Consider the following 22,079-nt stretch of genomic DNA (forward strand, 5'->3'; position numbering starts at 1 on the left):
TCATGACCTACAGTTCAACAAGAGCCCCAGCTTTCTCAGAGGCACAGCTGCTTTATTCTCCCATAGGCCTGGAGGTGGCCCAGGCATGGGAATGGCTTGACAAGCCACAGGGATCCCAGGACCCAAGTCCAGAGATCTGCGCTCCTGGAGGGTATAGCTACACTAACAACTTGATGTGTGACCTGTGCTCACACTGTAACCTCTGCAAACTTCCTCACCAGCCAGGATCATGAAACAGTAAAGCCCAAGACAGGCGTGATGTATGCCCGCCACCAAATGCAAGCCAGCACCAAGCTCGACCGTCTCCCCTGGAACGAACATTTGCTGTTGCTTGTGTTCACTGGGTCAGGGAAGACAGCGTTGCTTTCACAGGCTGCACCAGTGATCTTCAATTGCAGGGTTTAAATTAAATGTCAGAGGTGATAAAGCACTTCCGCCTCCCAACCCCACACTCCGTCCATGCTCAGCTGTGCTCAGTCGCTCTGCTGTAAGAACACTGGCCTGAGGTACCACAAGCCATCTGCAGTCCCATTGAGGGATAAACTACAAAGCCGAACACCGGGAACTCTCCTGTGAGGGCGTCACAAGTCAGTCCTACCAAGAGGTGACAGCCAGCCCTGTCCATCACCAGTCCATCACCAGCCCTGTCTAGACTTAGAACTCCAGGCAAGCCACCATGACCTTCAGTAGGGACAGACACTGTCAATCAATGTGTAGTCCAGAAACCTCAATGGGAGCAGAAGGTGTCCCTTCAGGACCTTTCAGGAAACCTCCAAATGAAAACCTGCGTTCGTAAGTCCACTAAGACATGATTTATTCCTCTCGTTCCCATTCTCCCACAGAGTAACAAAATCCACCGCGACACTTCATAGCATTACTATACCAATGGTGGCATGTCATGGCGTTACTATTGACGGCTAGTGAATTCTCTGCGGGTGTACTGCATTTTACAATCACTCACTTTTGATTTCTAACACGCTAAATGTGAATAGCCACCACCCAGGTCAGCCGCAGCTCTTTCGAGTCCTCAGTATGATTTGCAAATGCATGCGTAGGATCCTGCAATCCACAGCTCAGAAGATGGCTGCCCCCTAGCCTAACTGCTTCAGAGAGCTAGCGCTCTCTGCACTAATATGGAATCTGCTCAGCAAGTGCCATGACCCCCATCAGTCTCTTGCCCCTCTCCCATCAGAAAAAAAAAAAAAAGGCAAACCCAACAACGTATTTGCCATCAGTGACACCTTTGCAAGGAGTTCAGGCCAGGACAAAGTGGTTGTTGGTCGGCTTTGCCGGCCTAACCAGTGGCTGTAGCCACCTACAGTTAATCACAGCACCCAGCTCTGGCCCCTTCAGGTACTGAGGGCGACTTGAAAATACACTGCTTCTCGGTTGCCTCTGCCCCATGGGGATGCCGCAGCTGGAGAGACCTTGAGAATCAGGCCCACAGCTCCCAGTGTAACTGCAGTTCCTCAGGGAGAAAGATGCTAAGTGTGAGGCACGGGCGCTCATTAGGGGAATGTTAGTGACAAGAAACTCGGTTACCTCTTTTCAGCGAAAAATCAAAGTCTAAAATCTTCGATTTTCTTCTGGACTTCTGTGAAAGATTTGTCAAATTATTTTCACCAAAGGGGTCTTGGTTGTCTACCTGAAAGTGAAGGAAACATGTCAGACCCACCTACAGTAACATGGACATCCTTCTCGTTACCCATGATGCCCTCCCCACCACCACCACTGACAGAGATGTTTGGAAAATAACCTAAATCACAGTCTCCAAGTATGTTATGGTATACTCCACAGAAGAAACTGTCCACCGTCTCCACTGACGCCACATATAAAAGGGCGTGTGTGAAATGTGAGCAGAGGGGACTGAAGCCAGGCACAAATCACGTTCGCATAACAGAGAACGATGAAAAGACAGAGTGCAAAGCTCCTTCTGTCTCCTGAGTGCTGCGATTACGGGTGTGAGCCACCAGCCCCACTGGGCCTCCTTTGAACAGGACAGAGTATTCTAAAGTCAATAGATTGGCCAGATCCCCCTTCCAGTCTACTGTCTAGATTTTTTTAAAACACAGTAACAATAACTACTCTCTTACTTAAAGTGACAGTGCATGTTCTCCTAAAACAAATTTAGTCAACATGATCTGCAAAAGCAGGTCAAAACACTTGAAAAAGAGATTCTTCCACAGCATAAAGCTAGACTGAAATTCTCGTTTATTTTTTTCAGTGAGGCAGGCTACTACATTAGCTTTTATTGTATGCCAAGAAACAGACTGACTAAGTCTTCTAATTTAAAAATTTTAAATGTGTATGAGTGTTTTCTTTGCATGTATGTTCAGGTACCACATACATGTGTGTTTGTGCCCTCAGAGGCCAGAAAAGGGCATCAGGTCTCCTGGAACTGGAGTTACAAACAAGAGTTGTTGAGAGGGTGCTGGGAATTGAACTTGGGTCCCCTAGAAGAACAGCCAGTACTCTTAACTGCTGAGCCACCTCACCAGACACAAGTTTTCTACATTTTAATGTTTCAATTAAGGATGTCTCATGTGTGATCAGAAAATCTGACTAATCAAGTATGTAAGATATTCTATAAAAAGAGCTTAGCAAAATACTAAAAACTGCAATGATTTGTTAAATAATGGAATGTCAAGTTTTCACTCCCTAAGAAATCTAGCCATTAAAAAAAAAAAAAGATTAATTACTCGACAGTGACAGGGACTGCATCTTATAAGCATGTATATGGAATAGAATGAACCACACACTGTCTGAAATACGCCAGCCACCAATACTTCTATAGAGCCATATTTAGTGACAGGTGGTGACACTCCTGTCAGGCATCTTTACCAAGACCCCCAAAGAGAAGCAGTCACTTAGTATTTCTGTGTCTATGCATAGTCCTTGTTTGTAGATTAGGTAGTCCACACTTTCTAGCCAGAAAGCTCAATTTTACCTACAAGCAAACTACACACAACCATTTCAAGAGCACCTTGGCTGAGACTAACCCTAACTCACAGCCTGTATCAAATGCACACTCACCATTTCAAGTAATTTTAGGTCAAAATGTTGACCTAAAATATCAACATTTCATCAGCTGCTAACATTCTGAGGTAAGTCACTAACTAGAATATGGGGTAGAGATCACAAAGAGTATGAAATAACAGGAAATGATACACAGAATTACAGCTTCATGGAAAACATGAAAGCTATGTATACAAACACTGAAGAAAATGAATTAATGATTTGTGGCTGCTGTGTGTGTGTGTGTGTGTGTGTAAAATCCGGTAGCTTAAATTTTCCTGGAACACACTATGCAGCCCAGGCTATAGCTTGAAACTCATGGCAATCCTCCTGCCTCAGCCTCCCAAGTACATCACAAAAGCACATCACCACGCCTGACATTAGATATTATTATTACACTAACGGGCTGATGTGTAGAGTGTCTCTCTTTGATAATACAGTAATTAAACCCAAATTTTCAAGACAACTAAGAGGACCACAGTGACTAACAATCCCCACAGCTTCTGGTGACTAAGACTCAGATGCCTCTCACTGCTCCCCGCCCCACTGACATCCATCCCTGCTCAACGTTTGGCTCCTGAGCACTAATCTCACTGAGAAAGTGAAAACTGCTTCTTCTAAGCAGAAGGAGCTTCAGTCTGGATTGATGCACCTGGTCAGCCAGTCATTGACTGTCACCTTCCGTTCCTGGCAGCTCGCCCTCTTCTGGGTGACGGTGAGTCGCCATCTACAGGCAACATCCCCCATTAACAAATGTTCAAAGCTAAAAATGGCGTGATGGGCATTTACTGAGCAAGTGCTCCCGGAGCTGCCTTTACGGGCATCCCTAACAATGGCACTAGAAAACGAAAATCATTTAAGGACGGTTATTATTTGTTTGCATTCCCTCTTCAGTAACTGCTGCCCACTTGCTTGCACGGCTCAACAGTTCTTTCTCCCACTCTTATCCATGTTCCTCACATATCAGGCTGCTCCGAAAAATCACTTTGAGCTCACATGTCTAACCACAAACGGAGGCTTCCTTTCTCCTGGAAACTTGAAGCTCTTTTTCAGTTGAGTTGGCTGGTGGAGGAGAAGACGCCTGCGGGAAGGTGGCGAGTATTCCTGGAATTGGGTGCCTTTGGTGAGTCGGTCGGGACTTTTCTCCCTTGCCTTCATCTTCTTGTTACTTGTGGGGACTCTCTGTCCATACAGTTTCCACAAAGGCCTGTGTGGCTTACAGTTTTCTTCCTGAGAGCAGAAAACAAAATCAATCAAACAGAGATTTGCTGTTCTGTTTCACTGTGTTTTCTGTTTTGGGGTTTTTTCCAGTGCTGGGAATCAAACATCGGATGATTTCAAGCGCTGGGAATTGAGCTTGCTTGCAAGGCGCTCTACCTGTGAGCAATCCCTCCAGCCGAAAATATTCTTTTGATTGAAAAGGAAAAGATAATGCACTCAAGCCTATAACGTCAATTAACTGAAAGTTTTAAAAGTAAGATTGAAGACTGCCTCAGATTTATAAAACAAAATCTTTAAAGAAAACCATTTTTCTATTTAATCATTTAGTTACGTTACCATTTAGGGTAACATAATTAGCATGCATAACTTTCTAAGATCACATACTTTAAATAATAACAGGGAGTTTGATATTTATTAGGGGGAAGTTTACAAACAGTAGATATGCACAGACATACTCTGAGCACAGACAGACTACAGACACGGGAAGTATGAATCACTCTATATACGTGGGTCCAACTATATGCACACATTCAGTGCAAAGAACTGATTGAAAGGAATTAAGTGTTTCCATGTGTACAGCAATGAAAGCATTTCTAATGGTTTAGGGGGCTGTTGCAGTTTAGAGTCAGTCTCACCATGTAGGCAAGGCTGCCCTTCAGCCTGTAGCCAGCTCCCACCTCGGCATCCCAAGTGCTAGGATTACAGGGATGTGTCACTGCCACCAGCTTAAAATGGTTTTTAAAATTAAAGCTAGTTGTCTCGGTGAATAAACAACCATCTTAGCCGAAATCCCACTAGCTCTGAGTGAGGACTCTGCTGGGCTCCTCTTTGTTCTTCCAGCTGTTCTGTTTGTTATGTCTGTTTGTGTGGGGGGGGGAGACAGCTAATGGTCTCATATTCTGTTTTTGACATCATCACTTGACCACCAATATACAGCAAACATACTCTAACGTGACAGGCCGAGCAAACTGTCTAACTACAGAAATCAAACCTAGCAAAAACTGCCCAGGTTACTGCATGTTCAGTTTTCCTTTAAATGTAGCAAAAATGACTTCAGACTAACAGTCTTTAAATTAGGGTGGAGGTGGGGGGAGGGGTTCCTGGCATTTCTATCATCGTCCTTTCGGTTATACTTACAAAAAATCTGTTTCTCTGCGGGAACACACATTCTCGGATGGCTGTCCTTGTAGAAAACTCTAGTTTTGGAGCGATGCCCTAGAAATGAGGCAGCATAAAGAGAAGCAAAGAACATTACTAGAAACAATTCTCTCTCCCATGTCATTGTCACTGGGAATCTGCCAAGAACCCAAGTGTCCCGTAGTAAGCACAATCAGAATACTTTCTTTTCCGAGACAGGGTTTCTCTGTGTAATGCTGGCTGTCCTGGACTCACTCTTAGACCACGCTGGCCTCGAGCTCTCAGAGATCCACCTGCCTCTGCCTCCCAGAGTGCTGGGATTACAGGCGTGTGCCACCATGCCCAGTAGAATACAATCTGTGATAGAAAATAACACGTGCTTAACCCGTGGGTTGTGACCCCTTTGGAGGTCACATATCAGATGTATACACTGCAATCCACAACAGCAGCAAAAGTATAGTCGTGAAGTAGCAATAAAATAATTTTATGGTGGGGGGTCACCACAACACGAGACACTGTATGAAAGGGCCGCAGCAACAGGAGGGTTGGGAGCCACTGGGCTAAAGGCCTGTGCAATGTGTACTCCATGCTAAGCCGAGGTCTAAGTGAACTTGGAATGCATACGCTCATATTCCTACAACCCTGTGAAGTGGATCCTAGTAAAATTTTCACCTGGACATGAGTAAGCTCGGACACAGCTTAAGTAGCCTGTCAGGCTGGCCTTGGCAGATCTGTTGACTGGACCCAGACACCTGGGTCCCAGTGTCCAGGCTGCTAGCTACTCTATCTAAAATATGGAAACATAAAAATGAGATTAGTGAGGAGGAGGAGCAGGTAGAGGGTCGCCTTCATACTTACTTGCCTTTGCGAACTTGCTTTCATCTTATGTCAAACATTTACACTCATCAGGCCTATTCTTAACTGTTACATGTCTGTTTTGGTGTGGTGCTTTATCATCTGAATGACTGGTGAGATATAAAGTGAAAAAAAAAAGCTGGGTGGTGGCAGCACATGCCTCTGATCCCAGCACTTGGGAGGCAGAGGTAGGCAGATCTCTGAGTTTGAGACCAGCCTGGTCTACAGAGTAAGTTCCAGGAGAGCCAAGGCTACATAGTGAAACCCTGTCTCTAAAAACCAAAAGAAAAATTCCACTAGAGTTCTATAGTGAAGAAAATAAAACTAATTGTTGGTGAACTGATAAGAGACAGCAAGCAGGTAAAGGGTTCGCCTGACCTTTACAGTTCACTCACTCTCATTTTCCACAGGGGTAGTAAAAACCAGGAAGAGTGAACTGCACTAAATCTAAGAGGATTAGCATCCTGCCTGTGGCTAACATAAATCCAAAGCACAGAATTCCTGTCCACCACGCATACATCAGGCTCCGTGAGCCTGAGTGTAGTCCCAATGTACATACCTTCCCCTCCATGCCGTGGGGAAGGGAACAGCAATCCCTTCCCAGGGTGACAGAACATGACCATCCATGCCGTGAGCTCAGCACACACCGTGAGCATCAGCTGCCAACGAAGCTCTGGCAAGTGGGTCGATTTTGATTAGTGAAATGTCTCAGAGGCACTGAATCCCTCTATCTTTTTATAAAATTTTGATAGAGTTTAATAGACTCAATTTCAAGAACTGATATTTTTTTCATCTGATGCACTAGGGTATTTCAATGCTTTTTTTTTCTGATTTTTTTTTTTTTTTGAGACAGGGTTTCTCTGTGTAGCCTTGGCTGTCCTGGACTCACTTTGTAGACCAGCCTGGCCTCAAACTTGCAGAGATCCTCCTGCCTCTGCCTCCCTGAGCGCTGGGATTAAAGATGTGTGTGCCACCATGCCCAGAATTCAATGCATTTTTAAAGATGATAATCGCCTCCATTTATACATAACTACAAATAACAACTTCTTACAGGTTAGTCCTTCTATTATGCCCAGAGCATTCAACAAATTGACACTTGGGAAGAAAAAAAATAAGTGTTTCTCCTTGTTTTGATTTTGAAGATGGCATTTATTTAACTGGTAATTTGAGGGGGGAAGTTAATATAAGAGTTTCCTCAGCCTGGTTGCCCTTAACTTTTCTTCCCTTTGAGATTCTAAAAGGCAACATGCCAATAACGTGACGCAAGGAAGGTGAGCATCGCACAAGAACCATGACCTAAGTGATACATGGAGATGATGCTGAAGAATGGGGGGGAAAGTAGTTTAGAGATATTTGCCAGACCCTGAAAGATGATGGCGGGGGAGGGGAGGATGTTTAAAGGCACAGGCATTGGAATTCTGATTAGGACAACTGATGAGTGTTTTGGAAGCACTGAAGGAATGGAGGGTCTCCTGATTACACTCTGAAGAGTGTTCTTGGCAGAGCAGGACAGTAGCATCTCATTAAATGATAACAGCAAGACAGTGCAGAAACAGAAAGCTTAAGTATGAATTGTGATTTTTTAATAATTCCTAAAGAGGTGGCCCTTCAAGTGGATGTCATCCAATAGACATAAAATGCATTTAAAAAAGAGAGCGAGAAAGAAGTGGTGGTTTCAAGGACAGAAATCACAGACCATAAAATCAAAAAGAATGCATTGAATTTGGGTTTGGTAAATGCCTCCAAATAGATTATCAGTTGACTCTCTCCTACGGCACTCTCGGTTCCTTGATGATACCAGCCTCCATCCATTCCCCTCTGCTAAAGAGAACAGAGTATCAGCTCTGGCTAATTTGAAAACTGTTAGAGGGAGAATACAAATGCAGAAGCTTGCTGGGCAGTAGTGGCGTACACTTTTAATTCTAGCACTTGGGAGGAAGAGGCAGGCAATCTCTGTAAATTCAAGGCCAACGACAGCCAGGACTACACAGAGAAGTCCAATCTAAAAAAAAAAAAAAAAAAAAAAAACTGTAGAAGGTTGAAGGCATAAAACAAATGTGAGACAATATCATTGCTGTTGCTATTCTATTTGGTGATAACAGCTATGACCAAACAGATCTTGCTGTCAATCTGCAATAAGAAGTATTTGAAAGAGGAACCGTTTAGGACAGCATGTGACAACTGAATATGGCAAAGATATATCTCAGTTAGATAACAAAACTACCAGCTTTTAGATCAACAGTGGAAGTCAGTATAGTTTGGTATCAGAAGCTGGGCAGCTGACCATGGATGAGAATAGAATTCAGGTAAATAAGCAAGACAAAGCTACCTGCCTGAGGTCACCACTGTCAGGAATAAAATGTTCATGCCCCAGAACTTCTCTCCCCAAAGAAGGCCCAGTGGGGAGGGTTACTCACTGGAAAATCTACAGCTGTCTTCATGAGCACCTCCCTCTGCATGCCGAGGTGTGAGGATGTCAGCTTGGGTTCAGGGAAGAGAAAATCTCGTGTGTTTTCTTCATAGTAGGCCAACTCTTCCCACTCTAGAAGGAAAGAAGAAAAGGCATATGTAAATATATTCTACACTCCTTAGGCTTAAGAAGATAGATGCTCAGGTGGTGTGCTGCCTCGGTTTGTGCTGGACATGGAGCTGCAGGGTTTGATGTTTTTTTCTGCTTTATTTTGGTCTCACTTTGATCACTCCTTCCCATACTCTGATCCTTCCACTTTTGCAATGGGAATGTTTATTATTTTGTGCCATTCTATGTTGGAATTGTACAACTTGTTTAATTATTATTTTATAGGAACTCATAGTTAAGACTGAGTCTCTGATGCAGACTTTGGACTTTTAAACTGTTGGAATTGTTCAAGACAAAGGGAACTTTTGAAGATGGATTGTGTTTTGCACTATGAGATGACCTTGAGACTTTGGAGACAAGGGATGGAAGATGATCAAAGTGGCATGTTGGGGTAAGCATGGAGATACTTAGCGGTTAAGATAGCTTCCTGCTTTTCCAGAGGGCCCCAGTTTAGTTCCTGGCACTCATGTCAGATGTCCCACAACTGCCTATAACCCCAGCTCAAGAAGATAAGACCGTCCCTCTGGCCTTCATGGGAACCCACACACCCACAGCATATATTCACACAGATACACATATATACACAAATAAAAATAATAAAAATTTAAAAGCGATGTGTTTGGAAGACTGGAGAGGTGACTCAGCAGTTAAGAGCACTGGCTACTCTTCTAGAAATCCTGAGTTCAATTCCCAGCAACCACACGGTGGCTCTCAAGCATCTATAATGGGAGCCCTCTTCTGTTGTGCAGGCGTACATGCAGATAGAGCATTTATATATATATATATAAACAATATATAATATATATTATATAAACAAATAAACTTTTTGAAAAAATGTTTGGATATCAAGTCGACTAGAGTGGAGTTGTTCATCTATTATCAACTTAATGATACTATCTGGGAGACTGGCATCTGGTCATGCCAGAAGGGTATTATCTTGGTTAGGTTAATTGAGGTAGCAAGATTCACAGACTGTGGTTGGTTCTATTCGCTGGACTAGGATCGTGGACTACATGAAAAGAAGGATGTAAGGTGAACACAAGCGTTTATTACTCTCTGTTTCTTGACTGTAAATGCAACAAGACCAGCTGACCCCGTCTCAGCGATGGATGTAACCTTGAATTATAAGCCCCAATAAATCATTCCTTCCTGGGTTGCTTTTGTTAGAGATTTTATAACAGAAAAGTAGCTAAGATAAGACTAAAATGGGGATTAGTTTAACTAAATAGAAGATTAATTTGGAGGCTATAAAGTGTCTTAAAACTTACTCCCGAGTGTGATCATTTTTCAGAAACTCAAATCACTGCCAGTGTGGAAATGGCAGCACATAATGAGATGTTACAGAACCTGGGTGATAATGAGCATGCTCGGACTGCCTAATCTTATAGGCCAAGTAACACACCTGCCCTAACTCCAGCTCAAGAAGATAAGACATCTGATGACACAGACAGTGCCATCATCAGTGCCATCAGTGAACAACTTCTTCCCCAAAGGAAACAAATGACACCATACAAAAATAAAACTCTAAGGTGTGTGTGGTGGCACACACCTTCAACCCCAGCACTCAGCAGAGGCAGGTGGATTGCTATGAGTGTGAATCCAGCCTGGTCTACAAAGCATATCCAGGACAGCCAAGGCTGCACTGTCTCGAAAATAAAATAAAATAAATAAAATAAAATTCTAGTAACAGTAGCAGTTTGAAAGCTATCGTGTGCTTCTAGAGCATGACAGTCAGCACCATGCTTCCAGACAGAGTAGCTCACTGGGTTCTCCTTGGGACTGAGAGTTTGCCACACCTGCCATGATGCCATATGGCAGTGTGGGCACTCAAAGCCAAGTCTGCAGGTGTTCCCTTACTCCCCTCTAGTAATCATCGCTAACTGTGGTGGAAAACTGGCCTCGGACTCAGCACACGGGGGCCCAGGAAAGGGAGACTTTACAGCTGTGCTGAATATACACGCCCTGCCAAAGAGAATGTAGTAAACCTTGAGCCTTAGGAGGTTGGTAAGGGAAAGCACCAAGCTCACAGTCAAATAGGATTACACTGCCCCCCTGTGTCCATCACTTTTTCACACCTCTGTAAACTGAAGAACCAGAGGGGGGGGTCTTCCTTTATTGAGAGGGAAGTAACTGGCTCTCTTTATTTACTGCAGTGAGCTGTGCGCAGATCAGAGCATCACCGCTCTCCCCTAACCTGATGGTCAGCTGTCCTCTGTATGTCTGAAGCTGCTGTGAGAACTATCAAACAGGACTATACTAACTGCAGCAAACCAGAGTGAGCACTGGCCAGCTGTAAAAGAACCGCTCTCTAAGAACCAAAACGGTCCACACGACCCTACACAGACTTTAAGCAAGTTACTTTCAGTACCAAGGACCACTGCGGCTGACCTACGACACGTTGGCGTAATTAACTGATTTATTTGCACAGCGTCTGACACTGAGTGAAATTGCTATTTTCAGTAACTCAAACTGAGTGCCACTAAAATGACAATCTGAAATTGGGGGTCTGTGGACACAAAGGAAGCAGAATAAGGCTCCCATTTGGCATATGACTAACTTGTGAGTTGCTAACGGTAGGCATGCTGTCGGCTCAAATATTCCCCAGTTGTCATTTTTAAACAACTATTTTTATAACCTCACAGATAGATATCTGGTCACATGAAAGACATGTAAATCTTAGCATTCAACACGGTGAGACAGGAGGATCATGAGTTCAAAGTCAACCTAGGCTTGACTAAAAGAAATGTAATAGTCCAAAACACGTAAGATTCTAAAATGTATACACAGTAGCCTATGAATAATACAGATAATTGTATATAGGGGCTGTGTGTGTTATGTTAGAGTTAGGTATATACGACAATACATTACACAATAAGTGCATTTTTTGAAAGTCTGAAAAACACACACAGCAAACTGTCATAAAATATGTCAGGAATTGTTAATGAACGGGTTCTTTTTACTTTTAGTTTATATAATCGTGTGTTAGTTGAAATTTTTACAATATTTAGATATTGGGTTTTTTTAAAATTAGTACAAAATTAATTAATACCAAAATAAACATGACCCTATTCTAGTAACATAAAATGTAACTTGCCAGTTCACAGGATTATATGTTTAAACATAAAATTGGGTTAAGCAAGAAAAAGCTTATGGAAAAAAACCTCAATGGCCTGGTTTTAGCCTGTCATTTTCTTTCTTTCTTAAAAAAAAAAAAGCCATTCACTGAAAATTTCTGAACAGCAGATACAGCAGATAGGAGGCATTGCTCTGTATTGTCTACCAAAACAAGTAATGCTTGAATGGATAGACTCATGCTATCATATTCAAGTAACTATCCCTAGATTCACACCATCATCTGTATCTGGATGTCTATACCTGAACCTCTGGGTGCATGTTCAGAGCACTTACACCGACATTCACACCATAAGATTCAAACCACAATATTCGAGCTTCTATGTACAGACTCTGACCATAATATTCAAGTGCCTATCCCTAGTTCATACTGTAATATCCAGGTGGCGATCACTGGATTCACACTGCAGTCACTTGAGCACTTATCCCTATAGTCTCAGAGTGCAGAGTTCTTATCTATGTCCAGGGTGACCTTTGCTAAAGAACCAGAGAGCAGACGCCTAGCTGTACACCCCTCTCTTGGGCCCCTGGCCTGCCCCAGGGATATCCAATTATGAGTAGATCCACAACCTTTATGCACACCTTTAATCCCAGCACTCTGGAGGCAGAGTCAAGTGGATCTCTGAGTTCAATGCCAACTTGTTCTACTGAGTCAGTTCTAGGACAGCCAAAGCAAAACAGAGAAACCCTGCTTAACAAAGAAAACAAACAAACAAACAAACAAACAAACAAACAAACAAAATGACCATGACCAGAAGGAAAAAACAAAACAAAACAAAAATAAATCATGATATGGGAAAAATTGAAACGTTAAGAAGAAAAAAAATAAACTCAGGATTACACATCAGATCTTAAAAATAAGGGGTCATAAAAAATGATAAACCATATCTAAACAAATTAATATACAAGTCCAAAGTCATAAATTCAGATGATAATGTCCAGCTTAGTCAAGACAGGAGGAGCAGGTACCCTATCCTCTACTGAATACAGTATTAGTGGCACCTTACTGGGAACCAGTTTGTCCCAGGCTCACAAGGCACAATTCAGTCTGGGAATTCTAGTCTATAAATACACTAAGAGAGGAAAGAAAAACAATTTGCCAGGTTATGTGAAAGACAAAGAGAGCATAAATAACAATTTAAGGACAATAATACTATGGAAATGGATAGCTATTGAAAATGACAAATACATTAACTATAGACCCAAGGTAAAAACCAAAACCCCGAAATACTATGTAAGTGCATAGTCCACAGCCTGGGAAGACACACAAGGTTATGAGATTGCATGCTTGTAACCCTAGCTGCTTGGGAGACTGAGGCGGGGAAATTATGAGCTCAGGTCTGCCTGAGAGATTTGGGGAGACTTTACCTCAAAATTAGAACCTTTTTTTTTAAGTTAGGAGTATAGCTCAGTGGCACAGTGCTTGACTAACATGTCTGAGGCCCTGGTTCAGTCCTCAGAAACACACACACACACACACACACACACACACACACACACGCAAATAGATGAAACTCTTTATACCTATCAAAGATGACAGTTTACAGCATATTATCAGAAATTATTCAGTCATAAAGAAAACTGAAATCCTATCCCCATTCTTTCGTGCTAAAGGCCTTCAAGATGAAATTGTTAGTTTGGAAGTGTGTTTTGCTAGCATATTACCTGGAGATGATAGCTGTATTAATTCAAATCTGGTTAGGAAGCCTAAAAAAGAAAAAAAAAAAAAGGATTACTATTTCAGAAAATTGTCTTAATAGCTGCTAAATTAAAACTACCCTATCTCATTTATACTATTGGTAACAATAGTATATTTGCCTTCTGTTGTCACAGGTTCCCTATGCACAGATTCTACAACCATCTTCAACCAACGACAGACAGAAAACATTTAAAAAGTAATGGCATCTGTACTAACATGCGTGTTCTTTTCTCATTATGCTTTAAACAATGAAGAACAACAACTTTGTTCAGCTTCTACAGTATACAATATAGAAATAATCCAAATTCTGTGGGCTTTACACATGCGCGTGTAGGCGTGCACACACATTCACACATGGGTTATAAGCAAGTCCTACACCATGTTTATGGCCCTTGATCACCTGTGTGTTTTGGTGTGTTTTGTAAAGGTCCTGGAACAATTTTCTCAAGGAGACCAAAAAACCAAAGAACAAGCATAATTTAAAGTCAATGCCATGGCAACAACAAAACAGGTTTGGATAAAGTGAGGGAGGAGAGCGAAAAAGGCTGAGCTACAAAATTCGCGTTTTACTTCCTAGAAAGTGTGTAGCATTTTGTCTCTTAAAGGAATGTTCAGGGCTGAAGAGGTGGCTCCGTGTCAAGAGAGCCCATTGCTCTTGCAGAGGACCCAAGTCCTGTTCTCAGCTCCCGTGTCAGGCAGCTTATGGGAGCCTGTAACTCCAATCCCCTCTACAGCCTTTGTGGGCACCTCTGCACACACATGGCACATAAACACGGGTAAATAAAAGGACGTAAATTCATAGAGTACTCTAAGAGCAATCTGCCTTTTATTTTAGAGCCTGAAGAGCCAATTATTATTCATCAATGGAAGAGTTTAGCCTGCCTGAAAAGCATGCTATATGACTACACGCATGTGACACAAAATATATTCGACTCTGTTCCTTGAGTTTAACATGGTTTTAAAGAGGCCATCGACAACATCTATAAAGACAAAACTGAAGTTTAACTCTTGGGCCAGGAGGGATGATTCAGCAGGTTGAAGCATGTGTCAGTCAAGCCTGATGAGTTGAGTTAAATCCCCAGGTCCCACAGAAGCAGCAGATAACCAGCTCCTAAAGGGTATCCTTCGACTTCTATGTGTGTACTCACACTCACATATCTCACACGCACACACACACACACACACACACACACACACACTGTGGAATGCGCATGCTCACACATTCATCACACATATAACAACAACAGTTTTAAAATACTGAAGAAAAAAAAAACTGAAGAAGAAACTAGAAGATGAAAAGACCACCCATGCTCACATGGATCGACAGAATATAGTGGAAATCACTATAACAAATTATGATCTGCAGGTTCAGCTCAATTGCGATCAAAATTCCAAAGACATTCTTCACAGAACTATTCAAACGGAAGTGTGTGTGCATGTAAGTGCACACAAAAACATACAACAGGAAGAGCAATCCTGAGCAAAAAGAACACTGGTAGGGATACCACAAAGCCTGATTCAAGTCATACCACAGAGCTACAGTAACAAAACAACATGGTGTTGACAGAAAAAATCATATCAAACAACACAATAGAATGGAGTATCCAGGAACAAGCCACAGTTACAACCACCTGGTTTTTTAGAAAGATGTCAAAAATATATACCGAAGAAGAGACTCTTCAGCAAGCAGTGCTGCCAAAACTAGAGCCACAGATAGAGAATGGAGCTATAGTCTTACCTCCTGGCCTATGCAAAATGCGACTGTTAGAAAGGGACCAAAGAGCTTACTATGAGACTGAGGCTGTAAGGGAAAAACACAAGATACAGGTAAAGGCAAGGAGTTTCTGAAAATGACTCCAACAGTGCAAGAAGTGACACCAAGAACTGACAGACGAATTGCCTGAAATCAAGTCTTCTGTGCAGCAAAGGAAATAATCAAATAAAAAGACCTAAAATAATTAAATAAAATAATCAAGTGAAGAGAAATATTCGTTAGCTATGTATCTGGCAAAGAATTAAGATCCAGAATGTATAAAGAACTTCAAAAACTTACCACCAAAAGTAAAACAACCTAATTAACAAACGGGCTAACGAAAGGAATACACAATAGTCAAAGACAAAGTACACATGAACAATAAGTATATAAGAAAGGGCAGTGTGGTGGCACATACCTGTAACCCAGCATTTAGAGGTAGAGACAGGGGAATCAGGAGGCAAGGCCATCCTCAGCAACATAGTGAGGCCAAGCTGACCCACATGAGACCCACATAACTCACACGACCCACATAAAAATGGAGGAAAAAAAATCAACATCCTTTGGCATGAAGAAAACCCAAATTGAAACTACATGAAGATTCCATATCACCCTAGTCAAATTAGATATCAAGAAAATACAAAATGTTGGTAAGAAATCTGGGAAGTGGGAGCCATTATACATTGCTAGTATGTATAATGTGAACTAGTCCAGTCAGTACAGAGATTTCTCAAAACACTAAAAAGGAAGTATCATCTGGGCCAGCTATATTGCTTCTTGGTCTATATGCTCAAAGAACTCAGGGCAAAATACTACCCGAGATATCGTCACCAAGATACTCACATTTACTGCAGCACTATTCACACCAGCCATAGAATCAGCTTAGCGGACCCTCAGCAGATGAAGAAAACACCATGGAGAATTATTCACACTGTCTTGGTTACCTTCCTATTGCTATGACAGCACACCCTGACCAAGGTGACTTATAAAAGAAAACAGTTGAAGAGGGGTAGAGTCCATGGCCATCATGGCTGGGAGCAAAGCAGCAGGCAGGCACAGTGCTGGAGCAGTGACTGCGAGTCCACATCCCTACCCACAAGGATGATGCCGAGGAAGAGACACTGGTACGGCACAGGCTTTTGAGACCTCAGAGCCCACCCGCAGTGACACATCTTGTAAACGGGCCATAACATCTAATCCTTTTCAGGTAGTTCCACCAACAGGGGAACAAGCATTCAAATGTATAAGTGTATTCTCATCCAAACCACCGCACACACAAAGAAGAATAAACCTAAGTTACTAGCTGTAGAAAAGAGATGTCATGCAAATCATCATATTAAGTAAAAGTCAGACGAATATTAGATATTTTCTCTCATTTAAAAGGCTTAGGTTTCTTTATAAAGAACTCTCATAACTCGGTTTTGGAGACAGACCATCCGATTCAAAGTAGGAAGATAATACGAGTATAGCATTTCTCTAAAGGACACTCAACATCATTAGCTATTGGGGACATGCAAAACAATGGTGAGAATGCACCTCAGACCCAAGGGCTTCAACCTATCAAAATGAGAGAGAGAAACAAGTGTTGGCCAAAACATAGGGGGAAAAGAAAGAAACCTCCAGGCACTGCTGGCTTAATGCAAAACGAGTTAGCTGCTCTGGTAAGTAGTGTGGGAGGCCTAAAAAGTTATTAAACATATCCTAAGTTACTGTGATCCAGCAATCTCACTTATATGAGTGTTTGCATATGTTTGCATGTATGTATATATGTGTGTATGTGCATGTCTATGTCCAAGAAAATTGAGAACACATTTCCACATAAAAACCTATATATAAGTATTCACAGTATCATTATTTACCATAGTCTAAAGAACAGAAGCAACCTAAATGCCCATTAATTGATGACTAGGAAAACAAAATGTGGTTAACAGAATGTTAAAGAATGAGGTATTGGCAAATTCTATGATATAAATGAACTTTAAAAACATTATGCTAAGCGAAAGAAGCCAATCATAGAGGATCATATACTGTATAGTCTCCTTCATGTGAGATATCCAAAATAAGCACATCTCTGCTAACTGAGCATGGTGGTACACGCTGTAACTCCAGCACTGGGAAGACAGAGAAAGGAGAGAGAGACTGGCATTTTGCATTTGATAGGATACTAATAGGGGAATAGGTAGTAACTGCTAGTAGGTATAGTTTCTTTTTTATTAGAACATTCCTGAAATGTTCTAATCAAATGATCTAATTGATTGTTGTAACAAAATCCAATTACTGTTTATAATAACCAAACAGAATAATGTCATTCAAAAAAATCATATCTAAGGCTAGATGTGGTAGCACATGCCTTTAATCCCAGCACTCAGGAGGCAGAGGCAAAGCAGATCTCTGTGAAGTCGAGGTCAGCCTGGTCTACAAAGGAAGTCCAGGACAGCCAGGGCTACACAGAGTAACCCTGTCTCAAAAAAAAAAAGAAAAAAGAAAAAGAAAGAAAGAAAGAAAAATCCTATCTATAATATAAAATTTTGTTGGTTTTGTTTTTAAAGACAATGTCTCATATTGCCCAAGCCAGCCTCCAGCTAGATATATTATCAAGGTTAACCATGAACTCCTGATCCTCTTGCCTCTGCCTTCTAAGTACTGGAGTTAGAGTCATTCACCACCACACTGGGTTTCATATCAATATTGAGAAAACAAATTTATAAAATTAAAAATAATGATTCAAGGTAGGTGTGATGGGTGGTCAGGGGGCTCAGGGGGTACAGACATACAAGCCTAAGGACCTGAGTTCTACCTCAAGAACTCATGAAAGAAGGAGGGAACCAACTCACCAGAGTTGTCCTCTGTCTCAAGCACACCTTGCACAGTAACACCGGTATTCATAGACACACAACAACAATAATAACAATAATAATAATTTAAAAGTTTGGTTGATAACATAAGCCTATAATTCCTGTACCCTGGACAGTGGAGGCGGGAGGAAAAAGTTCAAGGCCAGACTAAACTACATAGCAAGATTATCTCTCTAAAACTGAATCAAACAACAAATAAATCATGGACCAAATTTCACCATATAAATTTTCCTAAATGTAAATTTTGATCAAATAGAAATATCACACTTGGAAGCAGCAGCATTCTGTGTCTGTGCATTACACACGTCTTTTTGTTTTGCTTTGTTTTGTTTTGTTTTCCTCCTAAGTACCTACTTTCTAAAAGTTCTGCAACAGCTCCAGGATCTACTGCATTTTCAAACACCTATAGAGAACAACAGGGAAAAGAGATTTTCAAAGTTATACTAAAAGGTTTTTCTAGAAACTGTAGTTTATGTTCTTCCAATTCATTAGCATATATAAAAATCAAGCCATATAATATTTTAGGATTCAACAGGAACATTTTTTTTAAGAAGCATGTGGAAAAGAGTACAACAAACATGTGTAGCACAGATGAAATATAACTGCCAGAATGGTAAGTGCAAAGAAATTCGAGTTAGCTAAATCTATCACGCGCTTAAAATGCCATCAGTTTGACCTACTCTCCAACCTTGCATCTTGCATCAACCTGTCTGGAGTGCACAGAAAAGCATTCTGTATACAGCAGGTGTTCATCAAGTGTTAACCAACCAGATGACTCCTCTGCCCACGCAACTGGTTGTGCTAAACAGGAAGACAAATAGAAATTTTACCCATATGTAACATCAAAGGCAAGTAGTGGCCAGATTGTGACTCTCTATCATCAAGCACAGGATAAACATGACTTTCTCTCCTTTAACGCTGCCAGATGTACATACTTTGTTCTTGAAACAGAACATTCTGAGTCAACACAGAGACAGAACAGGCCTCCAGGACCTTACAAAACCAAACGGTTTTCAATAGTTCCTCAGTCATACCTTTAGCCTTTAAACTTCTGGTTTAAACGTTTAAAGTTAAGCATGGTTCAAATTCTGCCAGAGGTTTCAGAACGAGGTCTCCTTTTGAAGGCAAAAATGGACAGTGTTTTGCCGGCTTGCATTTCCTAAATAAATGTGGGTAACGTTTTTTTCTAAGCTATTTCAATACATCCTTCCATTTCTCACTGCTATCAGTTGAACTGTGTTCCTGTCAAAATTCACAGGTTGATGCCTAACCCTAGTATCTCAGAATATGACCTTACTTCCAAATAGGGTCAATATAAACATGCCTAGTTAAAATCTGAATGAGGTCCTACAGTAGGTTGGGCACCCAACATGATTAGTGCCTTTTTTTTTTAAAGTGAGTATTTGAGTACCAAAAAAACCCCCATGTTTTTAAAGTTAAAAATAAAATTAATTTACGAGTGTTAAGCAGGGAAAAATACATGAACCATACAGCACTCAGAAGGAGCGCTATTACAAACCAGGAACAAAGTTTCCTCTTCTGTCATGCAAAGCCAGGAAATCAAATATAGTTGACTGGTTAGAGTGCACAGACCCAGCATAGATCACCTGACATTTCTGATTGGTGAAGTGTCTGCTCTTATTTGCCAGTCCACACATGTTTCCTTTTGACTTAAAGAACTGGAGCGCCTCTGGCCTAGTTCCCAGAATGTTTTTAAATCTGTGTGCATTATAGAGAATAAATGGTTGTATGGTACATATTGGAGTTATAATGCTATAAACCGCTGGTTCTCAGTCTTCGTAAGGCTGTGACCCTTTAATACAGTTGCTCATGTTGTGGTGACCTCCAACCATAAAATTGTCATTGCTCCTTCATAACTGTAACCTTGCTAATATCTGTTTTCAAATGGTCTTGGGTGACTCCTGTGAAAGGACTGTTGAAACCCTCACAGACTGAGAACCACTGCTATAAACCAAAGACCGAGCCTTCCATCATACCTCAGTAAGTACCACGGCCCTACCAACATTCTGCTCCGACTTCTGCCCTCCTGTGCTATGAGACAGTGTGTTGTTGCTTGTGGGTTACTGTTATCTGCCGGCTCTAAGAATCCAGCATATCTATATGTAAGGGTTTTCTTAGTCTTGGGAAAATGGGACTGATCTTGGGGAGCAAACAGTCAGCTTGGTCTATCCAAATACAATGGCTCATGGAGTTTTACAAATAACTTGTTTACCCAAAAGCTTTTAAGTTATTCAAATCTAAGTCATACGAGGAGCTATAGGGAAAGAAAATGCTTTTACTACTGCTACATGTATCTTCAGCTACAGAATGGAACAGATTGCAAGAAAGCTGCAAGTAGGAGAACCTAGAAGATGAGCCTAAACAACTCATTTTGTTTTAGAAAGAGACAAAAAAAGTGGTTCCATGGTATGCTTAACTAGTAATCTCAAGCCAATGGCTTTTCTACACAGCTGTAGAGAAGCAATAAAGTGTGAGTCTCAGACATTCTCCTTTAAAAAAAAAAAAAAAGAAGGTCAATTTCTCAAGGTGATGCTTGCACTTTTTTTTTTTATCTATGCCTTCTAAAAAAGTATCCTAGAAAAAAAAAAAGTATCCTAGAAGTCTTCTGTAGGGCTAGAAACTGATGAGTGGGGAAAATGTTGGGGGGAGGGCACTTCAGTTTCAACACTTGCTTTTCTTCACATCCATCACCTATATTCAGCCAGTAGAATCATCTGGGCTCTGACTGTGCTTTCCAGGATAACTATTTGCTCTTTTACCCAATCAGATTAAAATATGCCAATATATTTCAATGAATAGGCTGCGATTTTTAAAGATGTTACAATCAATCTTCATCCTTTCTCCCATCCGTGGGTCAAAAGAGATGGGTGGGCACCAGCTTCCAGACCTTTGGAAGCAATGTGGCACAGTCTTCCCTCTGTCCCCAAAGTCCACTTCTGTGACAGTTTGGGCAAAATTAGACTCACTAAAGACAACTACAATTTCAACTCCAAATCCAATTCCAAAACTTTATGATGTTGGTGGTGATTACAGAGTAATGAACAGGCTACAGTTTACGGTGGTGGGAAGCGGTGGCCAGTGTTTTGACTGTATTTTTTTTTTTTAAACCACGATCGCATTCACTAGACTGGAATCTAGCCCTTACTACTTCTGTTTTATAATACGTATATGACTTAAGAAAACAGAAAATATGAACGGCTTTCTTGTTTAGTTACAGGACTTCTGTTACCAAGTTTGACTGATTTGGTTATAGTTTTTAAATTATTTTTCTGGGTTAAAGAAAGTTTTCCCTAAGGTCTGCAGTTTATATTAATAGCCCCTTTCATAAATGTAATGCAACTGTCTCTAACACCTCCAAGAACATTCAGAAACGCTCTCTGCTCCAGTTAGAAAATGCCATGGGAGTTCCAAGAATAGAAAGCATCCACTAGGGCATTTTAGCACTCGATTGACAGAACTTGGCTCAGGCGTGCACAGCAAAAGTCTTTCAAACTGTCGTTTTTTTTGCCTCAAGACCGCTCGTACTTTTACACTGCGTTGAACTGCCTTAAGGTTACTTTTTAAAAGAGGGGAAAAAAATGTGCAAAGCCACGATTCTTTATAATAACTATTAAACTGGCTTCAGACAGCAAAAACTCACTGAGAAGTCAAGATCACCTTTTCAAATCTCATGCTCTGTTGAATCGCAATAGGGAACACAGAGGGAAAGCAGTCTGTCTCCAGGTACTGATTCAGGAGGTAGACTCCAAGGTACACATCTTCCTTGACCGGCAAGAACACTCCCGGGCAAGAAATCTTTAAAAGAAGAGGAGG

At 41.4% G+C, this 22,079-nt stretch overlaps 1 protein-coding gene across 2 annotated transcripts in view; it reads right to left on the bottom strand.

Moving 5' to 3' along the window:
* The window catches only part of Spata6l (spermatogenesis associated 6 like), a 40,199-nt gene that overhangs the window by 14,042 nt on the left and 4,078 nt on the right, over positions 1-22,079 (bottom strand). For both annotated transcript variants that reach the window (XM_060388112.1, XM_060388103.1), the window contains exons 2-8: positions 21,924-22,061; positions 18,600-18,648; positions 13,604-13,645; positions 8,646-8,770; positions 5,374-5,451; positions 4,012-4,245; positions 1,543-1,645 (exon numbers count right to left, since the gene is read on the bottom strand). In XM_060388112.1, coding sequence (XP_060244095.1) covers positions 1,543-1,645; positions 4,012-4,245; positions 5,374-5,451; positions 8,646-8,770; positions 13,604-13,645; positions 18,600-18,648; positions 21,924-22,061 — 769 coding nt within the window. The remainder of the gene's footprint in view (positions 1-1,542; positions 1,646-4,011; positions 4,246-5,373; positions 5,452-8,645; positions 8,771-13,603; positions 13,646-18,599; positions 18,649-21,923; positions 22,062-22,079) is intronic.

Source organism: Meriones unguiculatus, chromosome 1 (genome assembly GCF_030254825.1).
Source record: "Meriones unguiculatus strain TT.TT164.6M chromosome 1, Bangor_MerUng_6.1, whole genome shotgun sequence".
NCBI classification, from domain to species: Eukaryota; Metazoa; Chordata; class Mammalia; order Rodentia; family Muridae; genus Meriones; species Meriones unguiculatus.